The 24,076-nt window shown below is 49.8% G+C and overlaps 1 protein-coding gene across 1 annotated transcript in view; it reads right to left on the minus strand.

The window, feature by feature from the left end:
• Positions 1-369: 369 nt before the first annotated feature.
• LOC138259929 (uncharacterized) overlaps positions 370-24,076 on the minus strand; it is a 430,741-nt gene continuing 407,034 nt past the window's right edge. Inside the window, exons 6-7 of the mRNA XM_069207921.1 lie at positions 560-653; positions 370-444 (exon numbers count right to left, since the gene is read on the minus strand). Coding sequence (XP_069064022.1) covers positions 370-444; positions 560-653 — 169 coding nt within the window. The remainder of the gene's footprint in view (positions 445-559; positions 654-24,076) is intronic.

Raw genomic sequence — 24,076 nt, forward strand, 5'->3', positions numbered from 1 at the left:
GATGAGTACAAGATGAGAGTGCCCTTTAAACATGAGTGGCCTGAGTCCAGACTGAGTAGCTTTCTGAGGTGAGAGAATATGATGAGCCTTTTCAATTTCAAAATGTCCTGGAAATGTTATCTTCAATAATACGTATAAAACATTTCTCAATACATTTGGCAGCAGTGACCCCCAACATGCTATTGTAATTTCAAAATAAGCAACTTATATTGCCTATTAAAGCAAGAAGCAGTTTTTCATTGGAGAAATTTGATTATCCATGGCAGTAAAAATGTAACTGGCAATCTTATTGTATTTTAATTTTGTTGGATGATAGTTTCATAAATAACCCACCAAGGCCTCATTAGACAGGTTTTACGTCTCCACATTTCATACTTTGGCATTGCCCAAAAAGCCTTTGATCTTGGTAAACGTGATACTTATGTGATTTTCAGATCCAAGAAACTGCATAAAAGCAAACACACTACATAAATAGAGATCATCAAAAATCAAAATAAAATGGTGAAACTTAACATAATTGCAGCCTTTAAAGTATAATCATTCTTACAGCTGTTCTTACCAGTTGGATTAAATGTTCTTTACAATACCCACAGTACTTAAGTGTTTCTGATCCAGCCCCCCTCTCTGCACAGAGGAGTCCAACTGATTGCGCACTGTAAAGAAAACATTAAAAAAAGGTAAGAACATTTTAAAATAAAAACAAACTCTAAACCGTACCAAAGATGCCGTAAAAGCAGATCAGCACAGACATTATCTGAAGATTCACATGTACAAAATATCAGGAGTCAGCGTGATAGTGGACTGATTTCGCAGAGCCAGAGGGGGAGGAAGGGCCTTCTCAGTGGCAGCTGCCAAGGTATGGAACGCCCTGCCATTCAATACGGCAGAGGAGGACATTTTTTCTATTTTTAAAAAACAGCTGAAAACGTGTCTTTTCACCCAGAATAGCTTTGAAAGAAATGGCGTCTTTCCACCTTGTGCGCGTTTCTGCTAGCGCCTTGATACCCTTGGGTTTTGTCTACTTTATAAATACCAATTACATAATATATAACATAACTGTGTGGTGTGGCCCTCTTGGACCCACAATGATTCTCTAATTTAACCTTGTTTTATACTTCACATGTTCCAACTGCAGTGCTTTTTAGTAGTGACATTTACACTCTTCAATTGCATGATGTCATTCTAGGAATATACTGTACAAGTTGTTGTAGTTAGCATTTTCTCGACATGTAACCAATACATTCTCTTCAAGGCTAAGAACACAGTACACAATATCCTAGCGCTGGAGTTGCCCATTCAGAAGACATCGCCTAACATATAGACATCAAAGCTGTGTTTCTAAGACAGTGTCACTTTTATTATACTAGTGGTGCACTGACCCAGAAGAGGCAGTCCAGCCACCACCGCCCTGGGATGAATGTTGTGCTCAACATGTAGCTCTGCTGGCACTAATCATCCAGCTTCCTGAAGGGATTGATATCCACACAACTGGCTGACTCCTAACAGTTGCCGGGTATGAGGCTAAGGCTACATCCTTAGATTGGGCAGAGGCAGATTACACCCACTGTGCTCTCAGTATAGTTTTAGGATTATGTAGGAGCACCTAGAAATTATTATTTACCATTGTTGATTTATTCATCCTCTTTACCTGGTTCATAATGCTGGTTACTTTGTTTTGTTTCATCTGCCCAATTGTTGCATCTTATTCTCTCTATGCAAGATTACAAATGTTTCAATAAATGTAATGAAAACTTCTCATATCTCTCATGTGTTTTGCCTGGGCATGCACGAGTAATACAACAAAAGGGTGAGATCTGTTTCCACAACTTCCTTGGTGTCAGTGTCATGTTCAAGTTGCCATAATCACCTACCTCATTAAGGTTAGGGGTTTAGGTGAGTCACTGTGAGCTAGGAATTGGTCCAACAGTCTCTGACAGTGTGGATGGACCCAGTCCCCCTGCCCCCATTTCTGACATTTCTGAAATTCTTCTGTCCTCATACTCAGTCCTATGATTGTATAACAACTGACTTCCAAACATTCATGGAAAAAAAAAAAAAAACACTTAGCCTATCACCATGAGCGAGGGTCCTAGTATTTTGGACCATACTGTAGGTATACTGAAAAGTGCATGAAAGTCACCTAAATTTTCACCTCCGTCTTCTTGTGGAACAAAGCCGTCACCTTTATCCGACTCATGTTTCGTACGGCTTCCCCCAATTAGGTCTCACCTACAGTCCGCTTTTAGCAGTCTGTTGTCAAAAGACTTCTTGTGGACCATACCAAACTTGCAGTGAGCTTTGGGCTAGCCCGTAGATTATCTCTGGTTGGCCTCCTAGTCAATTATAGGCTTGCTTCTTATTAGACAGCTTTCTTTCCACTACTCATGTTTGTCCCTATCCAGGAGCATAGCTTCTTTACCATTCCTCTGACTGGATCACTTGTATCTTTCCACTAATCACAATGAGGGAACTATGTATTTTTTTTTTTAAGCACTCCAAGAAAGTACATGTGTTTTCTGCTCTCTCCTGTTAACCCCACCATAAATATCCTCCAAGGACACCATTTTGCCCCTTCCTATCTCCACTCAGGATCACCCACTGCTCCCCTAAACTCTCCTTTTTTATTTTGTTTAATTTCCTTCTCCCCCATTGCACCACTGCATTCACTTCCCTTCCAGCTGCTGCACCATCCCCAATCGCAATCCTTCATTAAAAAAAAGAAAATAAAAATAAAAATACATATATATTTATGTAGGGCTTCCCTCACTCGTATAAGACAGGAAGAAGAGCTGCTGTAGAGATGTGCTTGTCTGGTTCAATTTACAACATAATGCTAAAGGCATCATGCCTTCAGCCTCACATATTGAACTGAACTAACCAACTATAGCTCTAGAGTGGCTCATCATCTTCCCACCTTGTACACAAGAGTGAGGGAAGTACTACATAAGTTTCAAAGCAGCATATAGAGACATCTGCAGTATGAGCAATATTTTATTTTGTTTGGCAGCAGCTGCCTTTAGCAGACTTGTAAAACTGGCTGTACAGTTTTTACTAAGCGCTTTTATGCATGATTGAATTATTTATTTTTATTTCCCGCTCAAAGTGATACTGCCATCTGGAAATGTTAAACAGAAAATAAATGGCTGCCACGTCATGCCACACAAGTTGGCACACTGGACCATAATGTGTATGTGCACAATACATTCAGACATACAAGTCTTTGGGCTTCTTTTCCTTTTACCAATTCAACAAAACCATTTTGGAAGAAGTAGGTCACTGGTTGTCAGGGGTGGAAGCCCCGGTCAAGCAGCAACACCCTGGTAGCCTGGCACAGCGCAGTCAGGCTTAACTTAGAGGCAATGTGTAAAGTATTTGTGCAACACTTCACACACTAAACAGTGAAAACATCTCACAAAAGGTATCCCACACAAATAGAGCAAATTGTAATAAATAAAACAAGATCAAACAAAACTCCAATCAGTAGAACCAGAGATATACATTTTTAAACAATAAAGTGAAAGCAGCTAAAAGTATAAGGCACCAAATTGTAGCTATCTGGTCATGCTGGACTGGGTCAAAGTCAAAAGTTCTGTCAGACATCGAAGGAGCATATGTTAGATACAGTTCCAGGTTAGTCCCACTGAAGCTTTACCTTCTCAGGTTTTGTGCCAAGAGTCTCCTTTGCATTGAAGTGAGTTGCAAGGAGAGCGGTGTGGGTGGTGAGTAGAGCAAGATTAGCATCAAGGAAGGCAGGGTGGAGCTTAGTGTGGACAGTCACCCGTGAAAAATCGATGCTGCTGTGCGAAGAGGCCGGCTGGCGGCGGCTCCTGCTGAATTTTCATGCGAGCAGCACAGTCTCAGTGTGAACAGGACAGTTTGCAGTTGAAAGAGCCCAAAAGCTTGATTTAAGTGCCCCCTGAGCCACACCATGGGGTCCAGGACCTGAGGGGAACCAGTTGGGGGTCAAGAACTCGCTGCAGCTAGGTCTAGGAGCTGGTTGGGAAGACTTATGTCCCTGAGGCTATGATCGGGAGGCTAGCCCTTGGAGTCACTCTGGGTTCAATATGAAGTTGTAGGTCCAGTTGTTCTTCCTCAGGCAAGAAGGCAGCAGATAATTACAGCAGGGCAGCAGTTCCCTTAGAGCAGCAGTACAGCAGAGTGGCAGTCCTTGTAGCAGCACAGCAGTCCTTACTTGTAGTGTATCCAAAGGGCCAAAGTGTGCAGAAGTGGTGTCGTCTGAGGACCTTTTTTTTTTTTTTTTGCACAGATGTGCCTTTGAAGTGGGTAGAAGTTTCTGAAGGCATACCTTTGAAGTACACAAACACCCTGCCTTACTAGCCCTGGTTACATACTATCTACAGGAGGGTATATAGCCCTTTATGTGAAGGCAGGACACAGTCCATTCCAGCATACAAGGGGCTATGCCAAGCTCTTACCTACCATTGTGCCACTGGTGGCCCATCTAGTCACACCTAAGCTCCCATTGTGTAGCTGTCTAGGAGGAATACAAAAAGCCCAACTGCCACCCACACACAGTCATGTGACCCAGAGATGGGCTAGAGGCACCAAACGGCTAAGGCAAGAAAATATCAACTTCCTAAAAGTGGCATTTTCAGAATTATAATTTAAAACCTGACTTTGCCATAAATTAGGACTCCAGAGACACCAAACATGAATCAATTACCTTTTCCAATGTGGGAATTACACTTATACAACGTAATAAGGTAATCCCAATGTTATGGGAGAGTTAGGCCTTGCACTGATGAAAAACAAATTTAGGAGTTCTTCCTCTACCAGGACATGTGAAACTGAAAAGGGTGTCCAACTTGTTTTAAATACACTGCACCCTGTCCGTGGAGCTGTACCTTTTGGATGACTTATACATGTTAAAAAGGAAGGTTTGGGCCTGGCAAAAGTTTTTTTTGTGAGGCTGAAGTTGCAGTTTAAACTGCACACACAGGCTCTGCAATGGTAGACAAGAGACATGTTTAAAGTGCTACTTAAATTGGTGGCACAATCAGTGCTGCAGGTCACCAGTAGCATCTAATTTACAGGTCCTGGGAGCATATAGTGCACTTTACTAGGGACTTATATACATATTAAATATGCCAATTGGGTATAAATCAATGTTACCATGCTTTAAGGAGAGAGCACAGGCACTTTACCATTGGTTAGCAGTGGTAAAGTGTGCAGAGCAAAAACAAAGTAAGCACAAATAGGAGGTCTGATGGCAAAAGGTTAGGGGGAAAACCACACGAAGGATGCCAGATCTAACACATTGGTAAAGCCAATATGTTGAAAAGGTGAGATCTACTAGCCTTGCTAATGCTTTTTCTGACTTATGGATACTTAGCAGCAGGACTGGACACTGCTCTGAGCCACAATATATCATCATATACCATTGCCTCATTTTGCAATACATACATTGTTTTCACTGGGTTTTGCTCAATGACAGGGATGTAGGCTGAAGAGTATTCAAAATGAAGTGTGAGCAAAAGGGCCTACATCTGATTTCCAATCTGTAGGTAGATACCACAGAAATGGGGAGAAAAGCAGCATCAAGTAGAAGACAAAATATGTAAAAAGGTAGTTCAAGATTGCTTGATTACTTTTCCTACTATCCAGGGCTTATTTTGTGCCGATGCAATAACAGTATACCACTTGGTGGTGCTGTCTGATTATTTTGTTTAACAAGCACATCAACACACATCAGTGTATCACATCAACACAGTACTTAACAATTTAATACATTAAAGACCAAGCACCAAGCCAATAGATCTCAGCAATTGGCGTTGTCAATATAAATGTCTTTTATCCAAACTGTATACCAGAACATCTGCTGCTCAGCATGGCTGAAAGTCACAGAAAAAGCAATATGACATAGCCACGTCAGTGTTTTTTCTCTGTTGCAGGAAGAGTGAGATACTGAACTCAACACGGGCCAAAAAGACAGGTCATGCTCTGTATAGCCGAGACCTAAAACTGAATGTGTTAGAGAGTAATGCAATTTTTTGTTGTTGCAGTTTTATCAAGTGTAAATTCGACCTGAAGGTATTGATCCACTTCATCTAAGCACCGTTTACACTACACAAGGACACATTCATTTTTAGTAGGCACCAGGAAGTGATCTGCCCAGAACCCCAGGATGGTGATCAGACGTCAAGACTCAAACCTGGTTCCCCAGCCCTCAAGTCGGCAGCTCTGCCACAGCCTATTTGCACTGTAATTGTGTTTGCACGTAATGACAGCTCTGCTTTCTGAGGCAAAAGCTTCTAAGTTGTCACTTAAGAGATAGCTCTTTTATGTGTGATATCAACCTGTAAAATATGAGTATTGTGAAACATGACTATGTTCACAGATACAACATTTATCGATGATGTCATTTGTTGGACAGGTCTTGGGTCTGAAGCAATAGCATCACTATATGTGTGGAAACTCTTGACTCAACACAATGTTTGTGCATTTCATATCTCTTCAGGAATAACTATGCCGTGTGTTATGGGGATTTTGAAACGTCATGTATAGTTCTGCACCTAAAATGATTCTTACATGATGGTTAGCTCAGCTGTGAAACATGAGCTTGTAAACTGTACTTAATCCAAAGGCCACTTAAGCCTGAAGGTTGTGACTCTTGAAGAATAGACCTGCTGTTCATTATATAAAGCCAAAGCATATGGCTCAGTTCACTGCATCAGCCTCTCTCAATCAGTGTGCTCTATAGGCCTGGCCCTGAGAATTCCATATAACTACATAATTTTACAAATTCTAAGTAACAATAATACCACCCGTCCGCCTTATCTTCAGCTTGTTAATTGAGCACTCTCTCTGCTCCATGCAGCTTCAACTTAATGAGGATATTGGGGGCCCACGTAGTGTTAAGGGCTCTGTGTAAGAAGAGCGTACCCCCAATTCTTTTGATTACAGAGCTGCTGAAATCCTCATGGTACATTAGGGTCCGTGTCTAAGGGGGATGATCCACCTTCCTTCATTTTGATAAAACCGCTGGTGCTCGTGGTGTCAGTGGACACGAGAACAATGTCCTCTCCCTTGATACTGATCAGATACTCCACATGGCAATTCCGGGGTGAGTGCAGAAGTGAAGCACAGCTGCTTAGACTTATAAAGGTCGGTGATGAAATGCTCTTGAGCTGGCAGAAGTGGGTAGACAGGTCCGGCTTCCTCTCAACTTACACTTGCTGGGCATGGCGCATGAAAGAAGTCACTCTCCTCCAAAGGACAGATACATGAATGAGTGACATGATGACATCAAAGAGAAAGGGTGTGTGGATGCACTATAACGAGGCACCGCTGTGCAACCCCATTTATCCGCCTTAAATCCTGCCTACTGCCTGGCATCAGAAAATGAGTCTCCACTAATCACTCTCTCTGCACCACCTGGCATCGGTGAGGCCACTACTTCCTCCCCTACGATGCCACAGGTGCCAGCTGTGAGAAACAACGTCATTACCCTAATGGGACTGTCGCTGGGAACCAAGGCCTAACACAGCACTGCCCCTAGTGCGTGTATCCCACGGCACCGGGCACTGCTCTGCTCTCATGTGTGCTGTGCGCTGTCCACTCTAATACTGCGTGCACCCGGGAGTCCCAGTCGGCTGGGAGCTGCCCCCCTATTGGCCCTCTGCATAGCCATCCAGCAGCCTGTACGTTAACTCTCTGCAGCTGAAATCGAGGGGCAACTGACTGGGGGGCATCCAGGGGAGTCTGACACAGGAAGGGCATTGCCCCACAAGAGCCTTGTGCGCACTGTGACCATCCCTCATTGATCACCCCCTCCCTTGCTTGTGCCTGATCAAAATGACCACCCTAAGTCAACTGGCACACAGAGAGACTGCTGGGAGACACATCCTAGACCCTCCCACCCCACATATAATTGGCACCTTTGTTGAGGGAAATCATAGGCAGAGGACACCAGAACATGGCGGGCTGCTTGTGCTGCAGCACCCCATTGCACTCAAAGGTGCAAGCAAGCGATCCCTCCGACAAAGTAACCTGGTACAGAACTGTGGTCTACAGTGGCCTTGACTCAGTCATATATCTACATGTAGGCAAAAGACACAAGGACACACAGGGCTACTTGTGCTGTGGCACCGCATCAAACTCAAAAGTGCAAGCAAGCAGGGCCTCCTACATGGCAAGCTGGCACAGATGCCATGATCCACAGTGGCCACACCACCATCATATCTTATCTGCATTAGCCCTACACCAGTTGGCTTGCCATAACCTGTGTGGCCGCCTCCACTGAACATGATACATCTTACATGGATTCACATCACTGCCCTCTTCATTATACCAGAGCTGGCACCCCTCCTGTTGCACGCTGGACACTCTGGGCTGCTGGTGCTGTGATGTCTGTAGGGTCTGCAGCCATCGGCAAGCAGGCCCACTGGTGCGAGACCTGGAACTCCCCTCCTAGAATCCACACATATATCAACCAACATGGGTTGTCTATGCTCAGGCACTCAGAACGTACCTCCACAACCATCTGCTGCTATGGACATGGCGGCTGGCGACCCTGGCGCTTCGGATCTCCCAGGCCCTCCCACATCCATTTGGAATAAGCTAGACACTGTCTTGGAGGCTATTGACAGAACTGGGGCCTCTCTACAAAACACCAGAGTATCCCTAGAAAGAAAGATTAACAAGGTAGTGGCAGACGTCATGCTGCTGCACACGGATCACGCAAACTAGTTGACAAGGTCCATACCGCAGGAAAAAACCTCATGCCGACCTCCAACCGAAGTCCCTGGAAGTGGAATTGTCACTGAAGGCACTAATGGATCGTGTGCATATTCTGGAGTGCAGGGCAGAAGACGCAGAGGATCACGCTAGGACAAACAATATCCACTTGGTTGGCCTCCCTGAGGGCAAAGGGCAAAATACAGTTGCCTATGTGGAGAGCTGGATACGTGGCCTACTTCCTCCAACTGCACTCTCCCAGTTCTTCTCAATTGATTAAGCCCATTGCATTCCAGAGGGTAAGCCCTTACCCGGCTCCAATGCTAGACCACTACTGTTCCGCCTGCTTCATTATTGTCACAGTCTCCATCTTATGAGAAAAACTGAAACTTCGAGACATTATAGTCGATAATGCATGCATTATGGTCTTCCTGGACTACACCTTGGCAGTGCAACAGCAAAGAATTTCCTTTTTGACTGTTAAATGTCCTTTTCCCTGCAGGTCTACGTGTTATCGCTGAGGGGTCAACACACTTTTCTGAATCACTGGGAGACACTTGGGACTGGCTGGAGTCAACAGGTCTTGCCAGCTCTCATTTAGCCACAACTGAGACAACAATACCTAGCGACTCTGCTGGGAGACGCTGTCATGGATGCCTCCGCCAACCGCATCACTCCTCTCAGCCCAGATTTGTCCCAAACCTAAAGTGATTACTAGAAAGGAGTCAAGCTCTACGATAGCAGCTATGATCCATGAAGTTACTCAGAACTCAGAATCCTATGATAGCTCTACCCAGTCCCTCAGCGATGACAGCTCCTCAGCTACATGGCCTTCTGGGGCTGATTCAGTGGTCCCCCATGATGTGCCCCATAGATGGCTGTTGACATTAGCTGATCCGCACACTGCAGAGCCTTTTGTGACTCGCCTTACAGTCTTATAACAACTGATACTTAGTGTAGATTTACCTGTACATCTCCTGACCTCTCTTCCTTTACAGCTGGCATTAGAACAAACTCTTTCTGCATTTACTTGTTATGTCTTGCTACCGCAATGTACTTACTTTGTACCCAGCCATGGTGCTCTGATAGGTAATTGCACAATCACCCTAGCTGGTACACGTACATTCTGATCATATGGGCTGCCTCATCTCTGGTCGTCAAGCCTTCCCTCCTTGCTCCCTTCATTGTTTGTGTTGCCGTTTTTGACTTGCACACTTCAGCAGTATGGGCAGAGACATATTGCCACTCTGCTTTGATAGTATTCATTGCTTTTATTTTGGTTTTCTTTTCAGTTACATTTTTCTGTTTTATGGAGCCCAACCCCATTGCTCACACCCATATGACACTAACACTGTTCATGAGTTGGCATCCTGCCCTCTGCGTTGTGGCTGACCACGTTGTGACTGACCACTGCCCTCCTTCATCGAATACATGGCTCACACTAACGTTTTCTCCTCCAATGCCAGGGGCATACTAATATGAGTCAGACCAGGGGTGCCCTTTGCAGCGGATGATGTTGTTGTAGATACAGAGGGATGCGAGGCGTTTGTAAAGGGACAAGCCTCGTTCCTACCTTGTCCGTCTGAGACATTATCCCACTGGATACCGAGTGTCCTGTGGCTTCTGGGGGGGAATTTCAACTGTATCCTGAACACTGATTTTGATCTTTTCTTCCCTCCACTGCCTTGCACAACCAACTACATCCAGTGCCCAGGCACTACACAACTGGCTTTAAAACTGGCAGCTAGTTGGCATCTGGCGGTTACGCAACACCAACGTGAGAGTACTTATTTTTCTCTTAGCCACACCACCTACATGTTAGAATAGACCGGTTAGGTAGAACAACTTACTTACTCACCTCTGTTGCACACATTGATTAATTAGCTAGCACCCACTATGATCATAACTCCCCAATATTCACAACTCACATGGGATAGAGGCTTCCCCACCATCCCCACTTGAAGATTACAAACAGTGTTGCACAAGGATCCCCCTTCTGCACCTCTATTGGCACCGCATGAGGACAATTTTGAGCAAAATGGTGACACAACAACTACCAGACTGTTTGAGTGGGACACATTTAAGCTGGCCATTAGTAGTCACTGTCTTGGGATAAACTGGAGTATACTTAGACAGCTCAACAGCGACATCTCCCAAATTGAACCTAAACTCCTAAATCAAGAAACCCAGACGGTGAGCAACCAAGCGAACACTTTCCACCTGGCAGGCGGCGCTCCGCAAACATGTGTCACTATTCAAAAGGTTGTCTTAACTATGCTGCTCACTCGGCTCGCACCCATGCCATGGCTGACGGATCCAGTCAGTTGCTGATGTGGCTGATACACCACGATCAACCAAGATACCCTATTATGGTGCTGCGTTCTGCTGCTTATGTTGCACTCTACACTTAATGCAACATACATGAGCTGACATGCCACTACACCTCGTTATAACAGACGGTTTCCGACTTCGGTTGTTTCCTCTCCACTGTGACCCTGTCCTGTATCACACTGGACCAAAGGACGGAACTAGGAGAAATACAAGACGAAAAACGTGCCCATGCCAAGGGCAGGACCCCGGGCATGGAAGGCCTGCCTGATGAATTCTACAAACCTTACACCCCATTCCTTGCACCTCACCCACAAACAAACAATGTATGAGGAAGCCCTCTCTGCCTCATGCTTTCCTGCCTCACTTTGTGATGCGCTGCTCATCTCCCTACTCAAGCAGGATAGAGATCCTTCCACATCAGGCTTGTGCAGACTCTTGGCTCTGCTTAACAATTACTACCAGGTGCTGGCTAAAATCACTGCGGACTGGCTAGTGTCCTCAATCCCGACAATTATTCACCCAGACCAGAACAAGTTTGTCCCAGTCCATAACACTTCCCTGAACCTGTAGCATTTCTTTCGTGCCCTGAAGTACTCCCCACATCAGTGACCTTGAGCCTCATGGCTGGTGTTGGACCTAGAGAAGGCCATCAGCTCACTGGAATGGGCCTTCTTGTTTGAAACACTGCTGCATTATGGTATTGGTAATCGTTTTCTCAGCTTCATTAAGCTGTTATACACCAAGCCACTCGCCAGGGTCAAAACAGGATTCCTTATTTAGGAGTCATTTCACATACACAAAGGCACCCATCAGGGCAGCCCACTCTCCCTGCAACTCTCCTCCCTGGCCATAGAACCACTTGCAATTGCCATCCAGGAGCAGGGCGGGAATTGGGGCATTCCCCTGAGCAACAGCACCTACTCCATTCTCTCTTTATTCCAATTATTTGCTCCTTTATCTTAGAGATGTACAATCGATTCCCCACAGGTCACTCTGACGCTCAATCGCTTTGCTGCTCTCTCTGGTTTAAAGGTCAACTGGACTAAACCTTGCCTTTTCCTCGCAATACTCGTGCTGCCAAACCCAAACTTTTCATTAAATGGGGTACCAAAACCTTGGCAACCATTTAAATTTGGTACCTAAGCGTTACAGTATCTCACTCACCAATGGACCTATTTGATGGTAATGTCAGACGTGCTGCTACATCCCTAAGCTCTTAGATGACCTTCTGGCGAACACTACCACTATCAGTGGCAAGGCAAGTAGCCCTCCTCAAGATGGTAGTCCTCGCGCACCTTCGCTATTATTTTGCTAATCTCCCTATTTATTTCCCAATCCCATTTGTTTTCTCTCCTTTGAGAAACCTATCAGGGAATTTTTCAGGAAAAACTCACGCTGCGGAGTAGTGCTCTCCAAGCTTTACTTGCCTACAGACCCAGGCTGGCTCGCACTGCCAAACCTATAACAGTACGACCTTGCTTCCCAACTTCAATGGGTGGCAGGCTTGCAACTGGCCGATACTGCCATGATGTTGCCCATGTGGAACTTCCCCACTATCCTTCAACTATTCCACCCATCTACCCGTGCGAAACCACCTGAACCTTTGCTTCTGGGAGCGGCATACCACTGCTAACATTGTTGCCTTTACCTTACACAGTTGTTGATTTCCTATGCACCTGCAATAACCCTGCTCAGTATGCCTAGGGGATGCAACACTACCTCATTAGCGGAGTTAATCCCCTGGCATGCAGCTGGCCTTCATAACCTAGGGGATCTCTACTGTGACAGTACCCTGATCCCATACGAGTCACTGATGAATGACACTGGCTTGCCCCCTGTCCAATTCCTTTTATCCAACTCACGGATTCCTGCATTATGAAACAAATGAGGCAATATGACGCAAGAGCATCCAACACACCTCACTATACAGTACCTTCATGTGATGGGACCGGTTTGACACCTAATACATTGCGGACTCGCTGCAAACCCACACTGCACTGCAGCTCACGCCACTGGACCATCATTAGGAGGGAGACCTGGCTCACTTCAGCACGGACAGGGAGTAGGCCGCCTTGTTTATTGGAGAGCCCAGTTCATGGCTCACAATTTGATAACTATGCCAAAATAAACCACTATTTCTACTGCATGGACACTGCCTGCCCTTGCTGTCACCTGACTGATGCAGACATACTCCACATGCTATGGGCCTGCTCATCTCTTCATCGTTACTGGTGAGGCATCACACTTCACTTATCCATTTGCAAAGGGTGCCCTCCATTGCACACGTGGGAAATATGTCTCCCAGACCTCTACCACAGTGCCAAACAACAAAGGGTCACCTCCTGTTTCCTCGATTTGGGATTGTTGACAGCCAAACGCCTCATTACACAGCGGTGGAAATCACCTGAACCCCCAAGCCCTAACAGTATGGATGCAATCTCTCATCATATGGGCCCAGGCAAAAAGTGTCGCACAGCATAGGTAAGACAATTTAGGGTTATGCAAATACCCCATTGCCATCAACTAGGACACCAACCTGACTGATCTCCAGGCCACCACACAACACAACAAACAAGGCTCCAGACAGTCCACTGGGGGATGGGGATGGAGTAGCGGAGGACCAGGAACTTACTTAACGTATGATATCTATGGAGCATCTGGCCGTTCCCTGTTCACTTTATTCCAGGACTGCAAACTTGTACGTTGACTAGTATAAACATGTGTTCTCCTAACTACATAGTTTTTGTGTGGGACAAGGGAGGTGAGGCTCACGTTTCATCTTTTTTTATTGCTATATTACTTAAAATTGCAACCGTTTGTCTACCTACCGATGCACATGTTGTTGGCACTCTAGGCGGGTTACTATGTTCGTCTTGCATCTTATCTTCTATGAGTTGTGTTTAATCTGGCTGACATCTACATACTGTTGTATGACCAATCTCTCTCAGTACTGCCCTATCACAAGGCATAATTTGTATCAAGTCATGGCGTTCAGTTTTATGGGCACCACACTGGTTATGTAAATAAAGCATGTGTTCTTGTTTGTACGATTTGTTATCAACCTAGTGAAAAATAACCAAAAATATTAAAATAAAAAAATGAGGACATCAAAGAGAAAGCTTATGAAAATACTACACTTCTCCATCTCATACATAGCAAACAACCTTTGCACACAAACACGTGAAAACAAGGTCTGATGCAGAACATGCACAAAATTAAGCAATCCTTAAGTTTGCAACATTAAATAATCAACCATTTTAAATTGCATCTGAAACACTGTTGCTGACATTATGGCAGTCTCCTACCCACCCTCAGTGGGGCTTTCTGAGGCCTTTTCAGGTATTACATAACCAAAAATATGTTTCTAGGCACTACCATTAAACTAAGGGGGTCATTCTGACCCTGGCGGTCGGTGATAAAGCGGCGGCCAACCCGCAAACAGGCCGGCGGTCAAAAAAATGGAATTCTAACCCTGGCGGGAACCGCCAACACAGCCCGCCACTTTAACACTCCGACCGCCACGGCGGGACCGACAAACAGCGCGGCGGTCACCGCCAACAGGCAGGCGGCAGACAATGTACCGCCCACCCTATCACAACTCACCAATCCGCCACCTTTTCCGGGGCGGGAGCCCCGCCGATAAAAACACGGCGGAAACAGACTACGAACGGGAAAACGCTCACCTATACACACTCCACGAGGAAGGAGGACAGCATGGAGCCCGAATTACACATCCTACCAGCTATTGTCTACCTGCTCATCTACCAGGAGTACGAACGCCGGTGCAGACGACAACAGTGAGTACTGCACCTACGACACAGGCGAGGGGGGAGGAGGAAAGCTTACGGGCACACACATGCGCCATACACCCACCCCCCCACCACAAATACCTACACCCCAATGCAGAGCAACAAGTCAGAGTGACACCATACAAACCCCCCAGAATAATGCAAAGACACAATTTAAATGATCTATAAAATATATGTATAAATAGCTCCATTGAAGGAATGGCAAATATGCCATATAAAAGATACAAAAATAAGGAATGAACATAGTCCACAATATATCCATAGGCAAAAAGTCCTGCACATTCCGTGAAAGTTCCATAGTCCGTGGGCCAATGTGCACAAACACATGGGCAAAGCCCACACAGGAGACCAGATACCATTGGAGAGAACACTGCAGGGGCATCAGACGATAAAACTACAGGCACCTCAGGGGGAAGGGAAGGGGGGGCACCTCAGCCACATGAGTCTACGACGCCAGATCCACGAGGGGCCTCCATGCCCACTGTCCCATCCTGGGGAGTGCAAAGCCACAGTCCATCAGATGGATTACCGACTCCACTGTTATTGGAGGAGGCATGGTGCCCAGAGTGCTTCCTGAAGCCCTGCTCGACACAGAACCGGCACTGTCAATGGGCCAGCGGTGCTTGAGATGAAGGGCCCAGCGGAGCGGTGTTTGAGACGGCGGGCCCAGCGGAGCGGTGCTTGACAGGAAGGGCCTAGCGGAGCGGTGCTTGAGATGAAGGGCCTAGCGGAGCGGTGCTTGACAGGAAGGGCCCAGCGGAGCGGTGTTTGACAGGAAGGGCCCAGCGGAGCGGTGCTTGACAGGAAGGGCCCAGCGGAGCGGAGCGGTGCTTGACAGGAAGGGCCCAGCGGAGCGGAGCGGTGCTTGACAGGAAGGGCCCAGCGGAGCGGAGCGGTGCTGGACAGGAAGGGCCCAGCGGAGCGGAGCGGTGCTTGACAGGAAGGGCCCAGCGGAGCGGAGCGGAGCGGAGCGGAGCGGTGCTTGACAGGAAGGGCCCAGCGGAGCGGAGCGGTGCTTGACAGGAAGGGCCCAGCGGAGCGGAGCGGTGCTTGACAGGAAGGGCCCAGCGGAGCGGAGCGGTGCTGGACAGGAAGGGCCCAGCGGAGCGGAGCGGTGCTTGACAGGAAGGGCCCAGCGGAGCGGAGCGGAGCGGAGCGGAGCGGTGCTTGACAGGAAGGGCCCAGCGGAGCGGAGCGGTGCTTGACAGGAAGGGCCCAGCGGAGCGGTGCTTGACAGGAAGGGCCCAGCGGAGCGGTGCTTGACAGGAAGGGCCCAGCGGAGCGGTGCTTGAGATGAAGGGCCCAGCGGAGCGGTGCTTGAGATGAAGGGCCCAGCGGAGCGGTGCTTGAGATGAAGGGCCCAGCGGAGCGGTGCTTGAGATGAAGGGCCCAGCGGAGCGGTGCTTGAGATGAAGGGCCCAGCTGTGCGGTTCTTGTCCCGGCGGGGCCCTGTTCAGCGGTGCTCCTCCCGGCGGGGCCCTGTTCAGCGGTGCTCCTCCCGGCGGGGCCCTGTTCAGCGGTTCTTGTCCCGGCAGGGCCCTGTTCAGCGGTGCTCCTCCCGGCGGGGCCCTGTTCAGCGGTGCTCCTCCCGGCAGGGCCCTGTTCAGCGGTGCTCCTCCCGGCAGGGCCCTGTTCAGCGGTGCTCCTCCCGGCGGGGCCCTGTTCAGCGGTGCTCCTCCCGGCGGGGCCCTGTTCAGCGGTTCTTGTCCCGGCGGGGCCCGTTCAGCGGTTCTTGTCCCGGCAGGGCCCTGTTCAGCAGTGCTCCTCCCGGCGGGGCCCGTTCAGCGGTTCTTGTCCCGGCGGGGCCCTGTTCAGCGGTGCTCCTCCCGGCGGGGCCCTGTTCAGCAGTGCTCCTCCCGGCGGGGCCCTGTTCAGCGGTGCTTGTCCTGTGTGTCTAGGGAGCCAGACCTGGCCAAGACTTCCCGCTCATTCACCATCCGAACTTGCGGTCGCGGCGCCCTCCTGTGATGGAGTCCTGGGCCCGTGGGTGTCATCCGTCACATCCGGAATGGGGCTGGTGGGGCCCTCCTGGGCAGCTCGCCTGCTGCCTGACTTCTCCGCCCTGCTGCCCTTGCCCTCCTTCGCTGGAGCTCTGTGGCCCTTGCCTCCCTTGGATGATGTGGCAGGTGACGGGGCAAGGCTACTGTCCTTGGTGGCAGCCGTCTCAGGCTTGTCGCGCCGGGTCTTTTTCTTTTTTGTCCTCTTCCCAGGGGCGGGGGGCTGGCTGTCCCCTTGCTGCTGGCCGATGTCCCTGCCCTAGGATCTGGTGGACTCCAATAGCCCTGCATTATGGTCACAGTAGATGCAGGGCTGGTGGTGGCTGAGGTGCTTTTTTTAGTCTTACCAGATGGAGGGGGTGGGTCAGTGATTGGAACGAGCTCAAGGTTGGAAAGGAAAAGGACTTTGGAAGGACAGGGACGGGTAGGTGTAGTGGGTTTGGGAGTGGAGGAAGAGGATGTGGTTGTAGGAGAGTCAAGTGTGCTGTCTTTGGGTGCAGGTGCTTGTGACGGAGGCTGTCGTGAGGTGGATGGCTGTTGGTTGGGTGGCTGCCTGCGTTTGTGTGCTTTGGAAGAGGGGGTGACAGACACACTGGGAGAGGACACAGGGGACGTGTAAATGGCAGTGGGGGTGGTGACTTCACGTGTGCGGACAGTAATGGAGGGTTTGCTGGTGATGGAAGTACTGGCTGATGGTGGTGTGCATGCAGGTGTGAGTGGAGACGTCACAGGGAGGGAGGAGGGAGATGAGGAGGTGGGGGACACAGAGGTGGTAGTGACTGTTGGCATGTCTGCATCTGGATGTTGCTTGGGTGAATGCTTGTGGGATCTGTGGTGCTTATGTCTGGATGAGCTGCCCTTGGGTGTAGAGGTGTGTGCAGGCTGGTCTGATGGTGTGGATGGGATAGGCAGAGGAACAGGAGACTGGGACTGGGTGGAGGGAGTCAGAAGAGGGAGGCTGGAGACAGGGACAATGGCTGCCGTCAGTGCTGAGGCCAGAGCGTTGAACGATCGCTTATGGGCAGCCTGACCCGAATGAATGCCCTCCAGGTATGCATTGCTCCGATGCACCTCCCTTTCTACACCCTGGATGGCATTCAAAAGGGTAGACTGCCCAACAATGAGTGTCCTGAGGAGGTCAATGACCTCCTCACTGAGGGCAGCAGGGGTAACTGGGGCATGGCCTGAGGTGCCTGGGGCGAAGAAGATGCCCGCCTTCCTGGGCGAGCGGGGACGTAGCGAAGGCTGAGGGGCTGCTGGGAGGGCGGGGCTGGTGCGCTGGGTGGCGGCTGTACCTGTTGTGGCGGTGGGCACGGATGTTGCCGCCACCGCTAGGGAGCTCCCTTCCGAGGACGTGTCGGTGTCGCTGACGTCTCCACGGGTCCCCGTTGTGGAGCTCCACTCGCCCTCCGTCTCACTGGTGTACTCTGAGTCTGTTGTATGGCCCTCCGGGGCCATGTGAGATGCAGCTCCCTCGTGCGCAGATGCTACTTCTCCTCCGCCTGATGATACTAATGCACACATGAACAGGAAGACAAAGAAAATGGGGGGGGGGGGAGAAATGAAGACAGGTTGAGTGCATGCATTGGCAACACCGTTGTCGGAGAGGACAGACACAGAAGCCCCCTGAACTAGGCCGCGCAATGGGGGTACACTACTCAGTTATTGTGACTAGGCCTACGGGTCTATAGACGACAAATGCACACATGGGTGAGGCCGGACCATGGATAGCTGTACTTGGCACCCTACAGAGGTGGGGGGCGGGGCACAGAGCTGTGTCTAACGGAGGGGCCTAGCCTACAGAATGCGCCCTGGCCTAGAGATAGCCACAGCCCTCCTCCCCCACCCAGACACCTTCACTGCGCTCAAAGATAGGAGAATGTGCTGATACTCACCCCCTTGTGTCTGCTGTGATGTCCTCACGCGCCGATCCAAATCGGGGTAGACCACTGCCAGGATCCGGGACATCAGGGGGGTCAATTGGCGGCTGGCACCCCTCCTACGTTGGGAGGCCATCCCCAGCAGAGACTCGGCGGTCTTTCTGGTCCCGCGGCGGATGTCCTCCCACCTCTTTCGGCAGTGGGTGCCCCGTCTGTTGTGGACCCCCAGGGCCCGGACGTCCTTGGCGATGGCACGCCAAATGTCGATCTTCTGATGGGCGCTGACCTATGTGACATGTACAGGGTGGTAAAGGAAATCGCATCAGTTTTCTGCCTGGTCAATGTGAGTGGCCCCCCCCTCCCCAACCTTGCCATGTGGCACATGCTCTCATCTTTCGTGCGTTGCACTCCTCATTCGCTCCCCTCCCCACCATCTTACATACACCCCACTCAACACAGGCATAGCCCATTCAACGTGCACCCTGTGTACTAACCTGTTGGTCTGGAGGACCGTAGAGTAGCGCATACTGGGGGAGGACCCCATCAACAAGTTTCTCCAATTCTTCGGCAGTGAAGGCAGGGGCCCTTTCCCCAATCGCAGCAGCCATTGTATCTCCCAGACCGAGGTCACAGCAGCACTTGCAGTATAGGTCCTCTCCTGTGGATGATCAGGTCTTGAGTGATTAATCAGATAGGAAATGGCGGTCACGCCCGCGGCGGTGCGTACCGCGACCGCCGGCGCACATCGTCATTGGCTCCTGAGACCCATAGGGTTCAATGTTAACCAATGCTGCTTTGCGCCGCGGTCTTCGACCGCCTACCGCCACGGTGTGCGACGCCAGCGCAGTGACCTCACATCCCACTGTCACACTTCACAGGTCAGGCAGCCGCCATTTCAAGGGCCCACATGGCATGATTTCTACTGCGTCACACAGGCCTAGGCCTTGCATTGCCACTCATACAAGCCGTTCCATGCATAGCGATTCGTGTACTGTGCAAGCTGTGTGAACGAACCTGTGGGTTGCTTGACTCTGTGCTCCATGTTGTCCTTCCTAGGCACCGTCCGCTGGGACTTGCGAGGAGAAGGATGAATCCTCCCGTGTACCGACCGCTGGTGGACCTGTCGACAATGGAAGAACGACATATCATACTTACATACCGGCTTGACAGAGCAACTATACATGAACTATGTGCCCAGCTGGAGCCAGACCTGATGTCCCCCATCCGCCAACCCACAGGGATTCCCCCTCTGGTGCAGGTTCTGTCAGTACTCCATTTTTTGGCAAGTGGGTCTTTTCAGACAACAGTGGCCATGTCATTTGGGATGTCTCAGCCTATGTTTTCTAAGGTTTTGTCCAGAGTGTTGTCTGCCCTGATGAAATACATGCAGAGCTACATTATTTTCCCTGAGGTGGGTGAATTGGCTACAGTGAAGGGTGATTTCTATGCCCTTGGACATATCCCCAACATCATTGGGGCCATTGATGGGACCCATGTGGCTTTGGTTCCCCCCAGAGACAGTGAGCAGGTGTACCGAAACAGAAAAAGTTATCATTCGATGAATGTCCAGGTGGTCTGTTTGGCTGACCAGTACATCTCCCATGTAAATGCCAAGTTCCCTGGGTCAGTGCATGACGCGTATGTCATGCGAAATAGCAGCATCCCTTATGTGATGGAACAGCTTCAGAGACACCGTGTGTGGCTAATTGGTGACTCTGGTTACCCCAACCTGTCGTGGCTACTGACCCCAGTGAGGAATCCCCGGACCAGGGCAGAGGAACGGTACAATGAGGCCCATGGGCGATCTAGGAGGATCATAGAAAGGACCTTCGGGGTCCTGAAGGCCAGGTTTAGGGGCCTGCATATGACAGGGGGATCCCTCATGTACTCACCAAAGAAGGTGTGCCAGATCATCGTGGCCTGCTGTATGCTTCACAATCTTGCATTGCGACGCCAGGTGCCTTTTCTGCAGGAGGATGGTCCAGATGGTGGCGGTGTTGCAGCTGTGGAGAGTGAAGAGGAGGAAGACGACAGGGACGACACGGACAACAGGGATACAGTCATACAACAATACTTTCAGTAGCACACAGGTAAGAAACAGCCACCCCAATTTACATTTACTTGAGGCCTCATGCGTCTCCACTGTCTGTGTTTCCCCCAGTTCCGGTTAACTGATTTGTGACTTTCCCTTCCCTTTTCAGAGCTGTATGACCCACTGCCTGACTTCAGCTTTGTTTGCCCATGGACTAAAGCTTATTGAAATTGGTATGTTGTCATCACAAAGTAACTGGACATTATTGAACCGTTATGTGTAATACATTTGTTAAGAATACAAGCAGACTCCTGTTTATTTAAGTGGAATAAGTGATTTATTTTAAGTGCTACATATAGGTAGATGATTGGGAAGCGGGGATGGGTGGGGGTGGAGTAATGTCCATGGCAGAGTCCAGTTCTCAGTCGCACAGGTGCATTGTCCATATGCCTGTGGAAGGATGGAGCAGGGGCAGTTCAAGGTTGGACAGGGTGACAATGTGGGACAGTGGGATGACATCAGGGGGTATCTTAGGCTGGCGGGGGTCTTGCAATCCTACTCTGTCTTCCTGTGAGATCTCAGGTTCCGCTTGCGGGGTGGTTCTTCTTCTGCAGGAGGTGGGGTTCTGGTGGCCTGTCGTTGTGTGGGGGCCTCCTGTCCACTAGCGCCGGCGGAGGTGGTAGGCTGTTCCTCGCCTGGGCTAGTGACAGGGGCCCTTTGGGGAGCCACATGGTCCCGCAATGTGGTGACGATCTGGGTAAGGGCCAGGACGATGGTCCCCATTGCGGAACCGATGTTCCTCAGTTCCTCCCTGAACCCCATGTACCGTTCCTCCCGCAGTTCCTGGATCTCCTGGAACCGGGCCAGTACCGTCGCCATCGTCTCCTGGGAGCGGTGGTATGCTCCCATGATGGAGGAGAGGGCCTCTTGGAGAGTCGGTTCCCCGGGCCTGTCCCCCCCCTGTCGCACAGCAGCCCTCCCAGTTCCCCTGTGTTCCTGGGCCTCTGTCCCCTGGACGGTGTGCCCACTACCACTGCCCCCAGGTCCCTGTTGTTGTTGGGGTGGTGGGTCAACCTGGGTGCCCTGTAGTGGTGGACACACCGCTGATTTAGGTGCCCTGGAGACAGAGGCATGGGCCCGCTGGGTGGGAGCTGTGCTGGTGTTCCCAGAGGGGGTTGGGTCTGGTGTAGCCTGTGGCTGTCTGTGGGGAACCGACTGTCCAGAGGTCCCCGATGGGCCGGGCTGGTCGTCTGGCTCCAGGGAGACAGAGCTGCTGTCATCGCTGGGGGCCTCTTCTGGGGGTGGGATGGACATCTCTGGACCCTCCGTGGCGGTGTGGTGGCGTTCGGGTCCTGCAGGGGTATAAAGGTATGGTTATTGCTTCTGTGTGTGGCATTTCGTGTGATGGGTGGGTGTCCGTGTACCCATGTGCAGGCATTTCCTTGTGGGGGCTTTTGTGAGGGTGGCTTGTGGGGGTGATGTGTGTGTGCAGTGGGCATGCTTTGGTGATGGGTGTCCATGCTTTGGGGTCGCATGCAGGGCTTGGTGTTGGGATGGGTGGGTTGTGATGGTGAGGCTTTTGCTAGGGGCTGGTGTGATGGGGGAGGGGGTGAGGGTGGGGGTATGATTTGGCATGCAGGTGGGGTGGGGGTGGGAAGCAGTAGTGAAGATTTGCCTTACCAGAGTCCATTCCTCCGCCTACTCCTGCGAGGCCCTCAGGATGCAGGATGTGCAAGACTTCCTCCTCCCACGCGGTAAATTCTGGGGGAGTAGGTGGGGGTCCGCCGCCAGTCTTCTGCACCGCTATGTTGTGCCTTGATACCATGGAACGCACCTTCCCCCGTAGGTCTTCCATCTCTTCCTGATGTCCTCCCGATTGCGTGGATGCTGTCCCACCGCGTTAACCCTGTCCACTATCCTTTGCCATAGCTCCATCTTCCTGGCAATTGTGGTGTGCTGCACCTGTGCCCCGAAGAGCTGGGGCTCTACACGGACTATTTCCTCTACCATGACCCTGAGTTCGGCGTCACTGAACCTGGGGTGTCTTTGGGGTGCCATGGTTAAGGTGTGGGGTGGCGTTTGTGGTGATGAGTGTGGTGCGTGTGGTGGTGTGTGGTGTTTGGTGCGTGGATTCTGTGTGGGTGATGGTGTTGTGTGCCTCTGTGTTGTGGGATTCTCTATTCTGTGCTCTGTCTCTAGCCTTCGTCAATGATTTCGGGTCGTAGGGGCTTGTGGGTGTGTGTTTTATATTGTGTTGGGTGTGTGGGAGTGGTGTTAGTATGTGTATCAGGTGTGTGTATTTCGAACTAACCAATGTGGCTGAGTTTTCTATGTGTGTGTGTATTTTGACCGCGGCGGTGTGTACCGCCAATGGAATACCGCGTTTGAAAGACCGCCACGTGGATTTGTGGGTCGGAATGGTATGGGTGTATTTCTGTTGGCGTGACGGTGGAGGTTTGGTCAGCGCCATTTTTTCGCTGACCTTTGGTGTGGCGGATTTTTGAGGATGTCGGGTTTTCGGCGGTTTGCCAGTTGCGGCTCAGAATGACCGTGGCGGTTTACCGCGGCGGTGTTATGGCGGCCTTCTGGCCGGCGGTAAGCGCCTTTTACCGCCGAGGTCAGAATGACCCCCTAAGTTCTCTAAGTCTTCAATGGTATATGGAAAACATTTCCCATCATTGTTCAAAACCACTACATACCCTTGATTTCTCTATCCTGTGTGTAGGTGGGAAGGTGGTGAGCTTATTCTAGCTGCCATTCATAACCGAGCATTTTAGTTTCAGAATAGACTGGAGGTTCTGACTTCCATTTCAGTGAAACCTTTCAATAAGTCAAGGGTGACCTTCATCTGGTAATGCTCAGGGCAGCTCTTTTGCCCTCTAAGAGTTATTGGAACTAGACCTAAGCTTACAAGTGAAAGAAGCTGATGCATTTTGTTTTCGGCCTTAGGTAAGTTTAGGTATTTGTTTTGGGGTACCACCTTTGTTGTGAGGTATGATCACCTTTGAGAGTTGTTTTTAAAAAGTAAGCTCTTGATTCTATCCACGCAAGAATAAGCAGACGTGTTATTGCTCTTTAAGAATATGATTTTGCAGGACAGCATATTCCCACTGTAAAGAATGTTTCAGCTGATTGTTCATCTCTGTTGGTTTGTTGTGATGCAGGATGATCACGATTCATTCATACAAGATTTTAGTGTTTTCTGAAATCATCGTGGGAGACTTTCAGGAAGAAGAATGAAAAGCAGAAATAATGAAGGTTCCTGTTACATCCAAAGATAGTTAGGCTGTCCAATTAGATGATCACACAAAATTGACGCATCTTGGTCCA

Source organism: Pleurodeles waltl, chromosome 2_1, assembly GCF_031143425.1.
Source record: "Pleurodeles waltl isolate 20211129_DDA chromosome 2_1, aPleWal1.hap1.20221129, whole genome shotgun sequence".
NCBI classification, from domain to species: Eukaryota; Metazoa; Chordata; class Amphibia; order Caudata; family Salamandridae; genus Pleurodeles; species Pleurodeles waltl.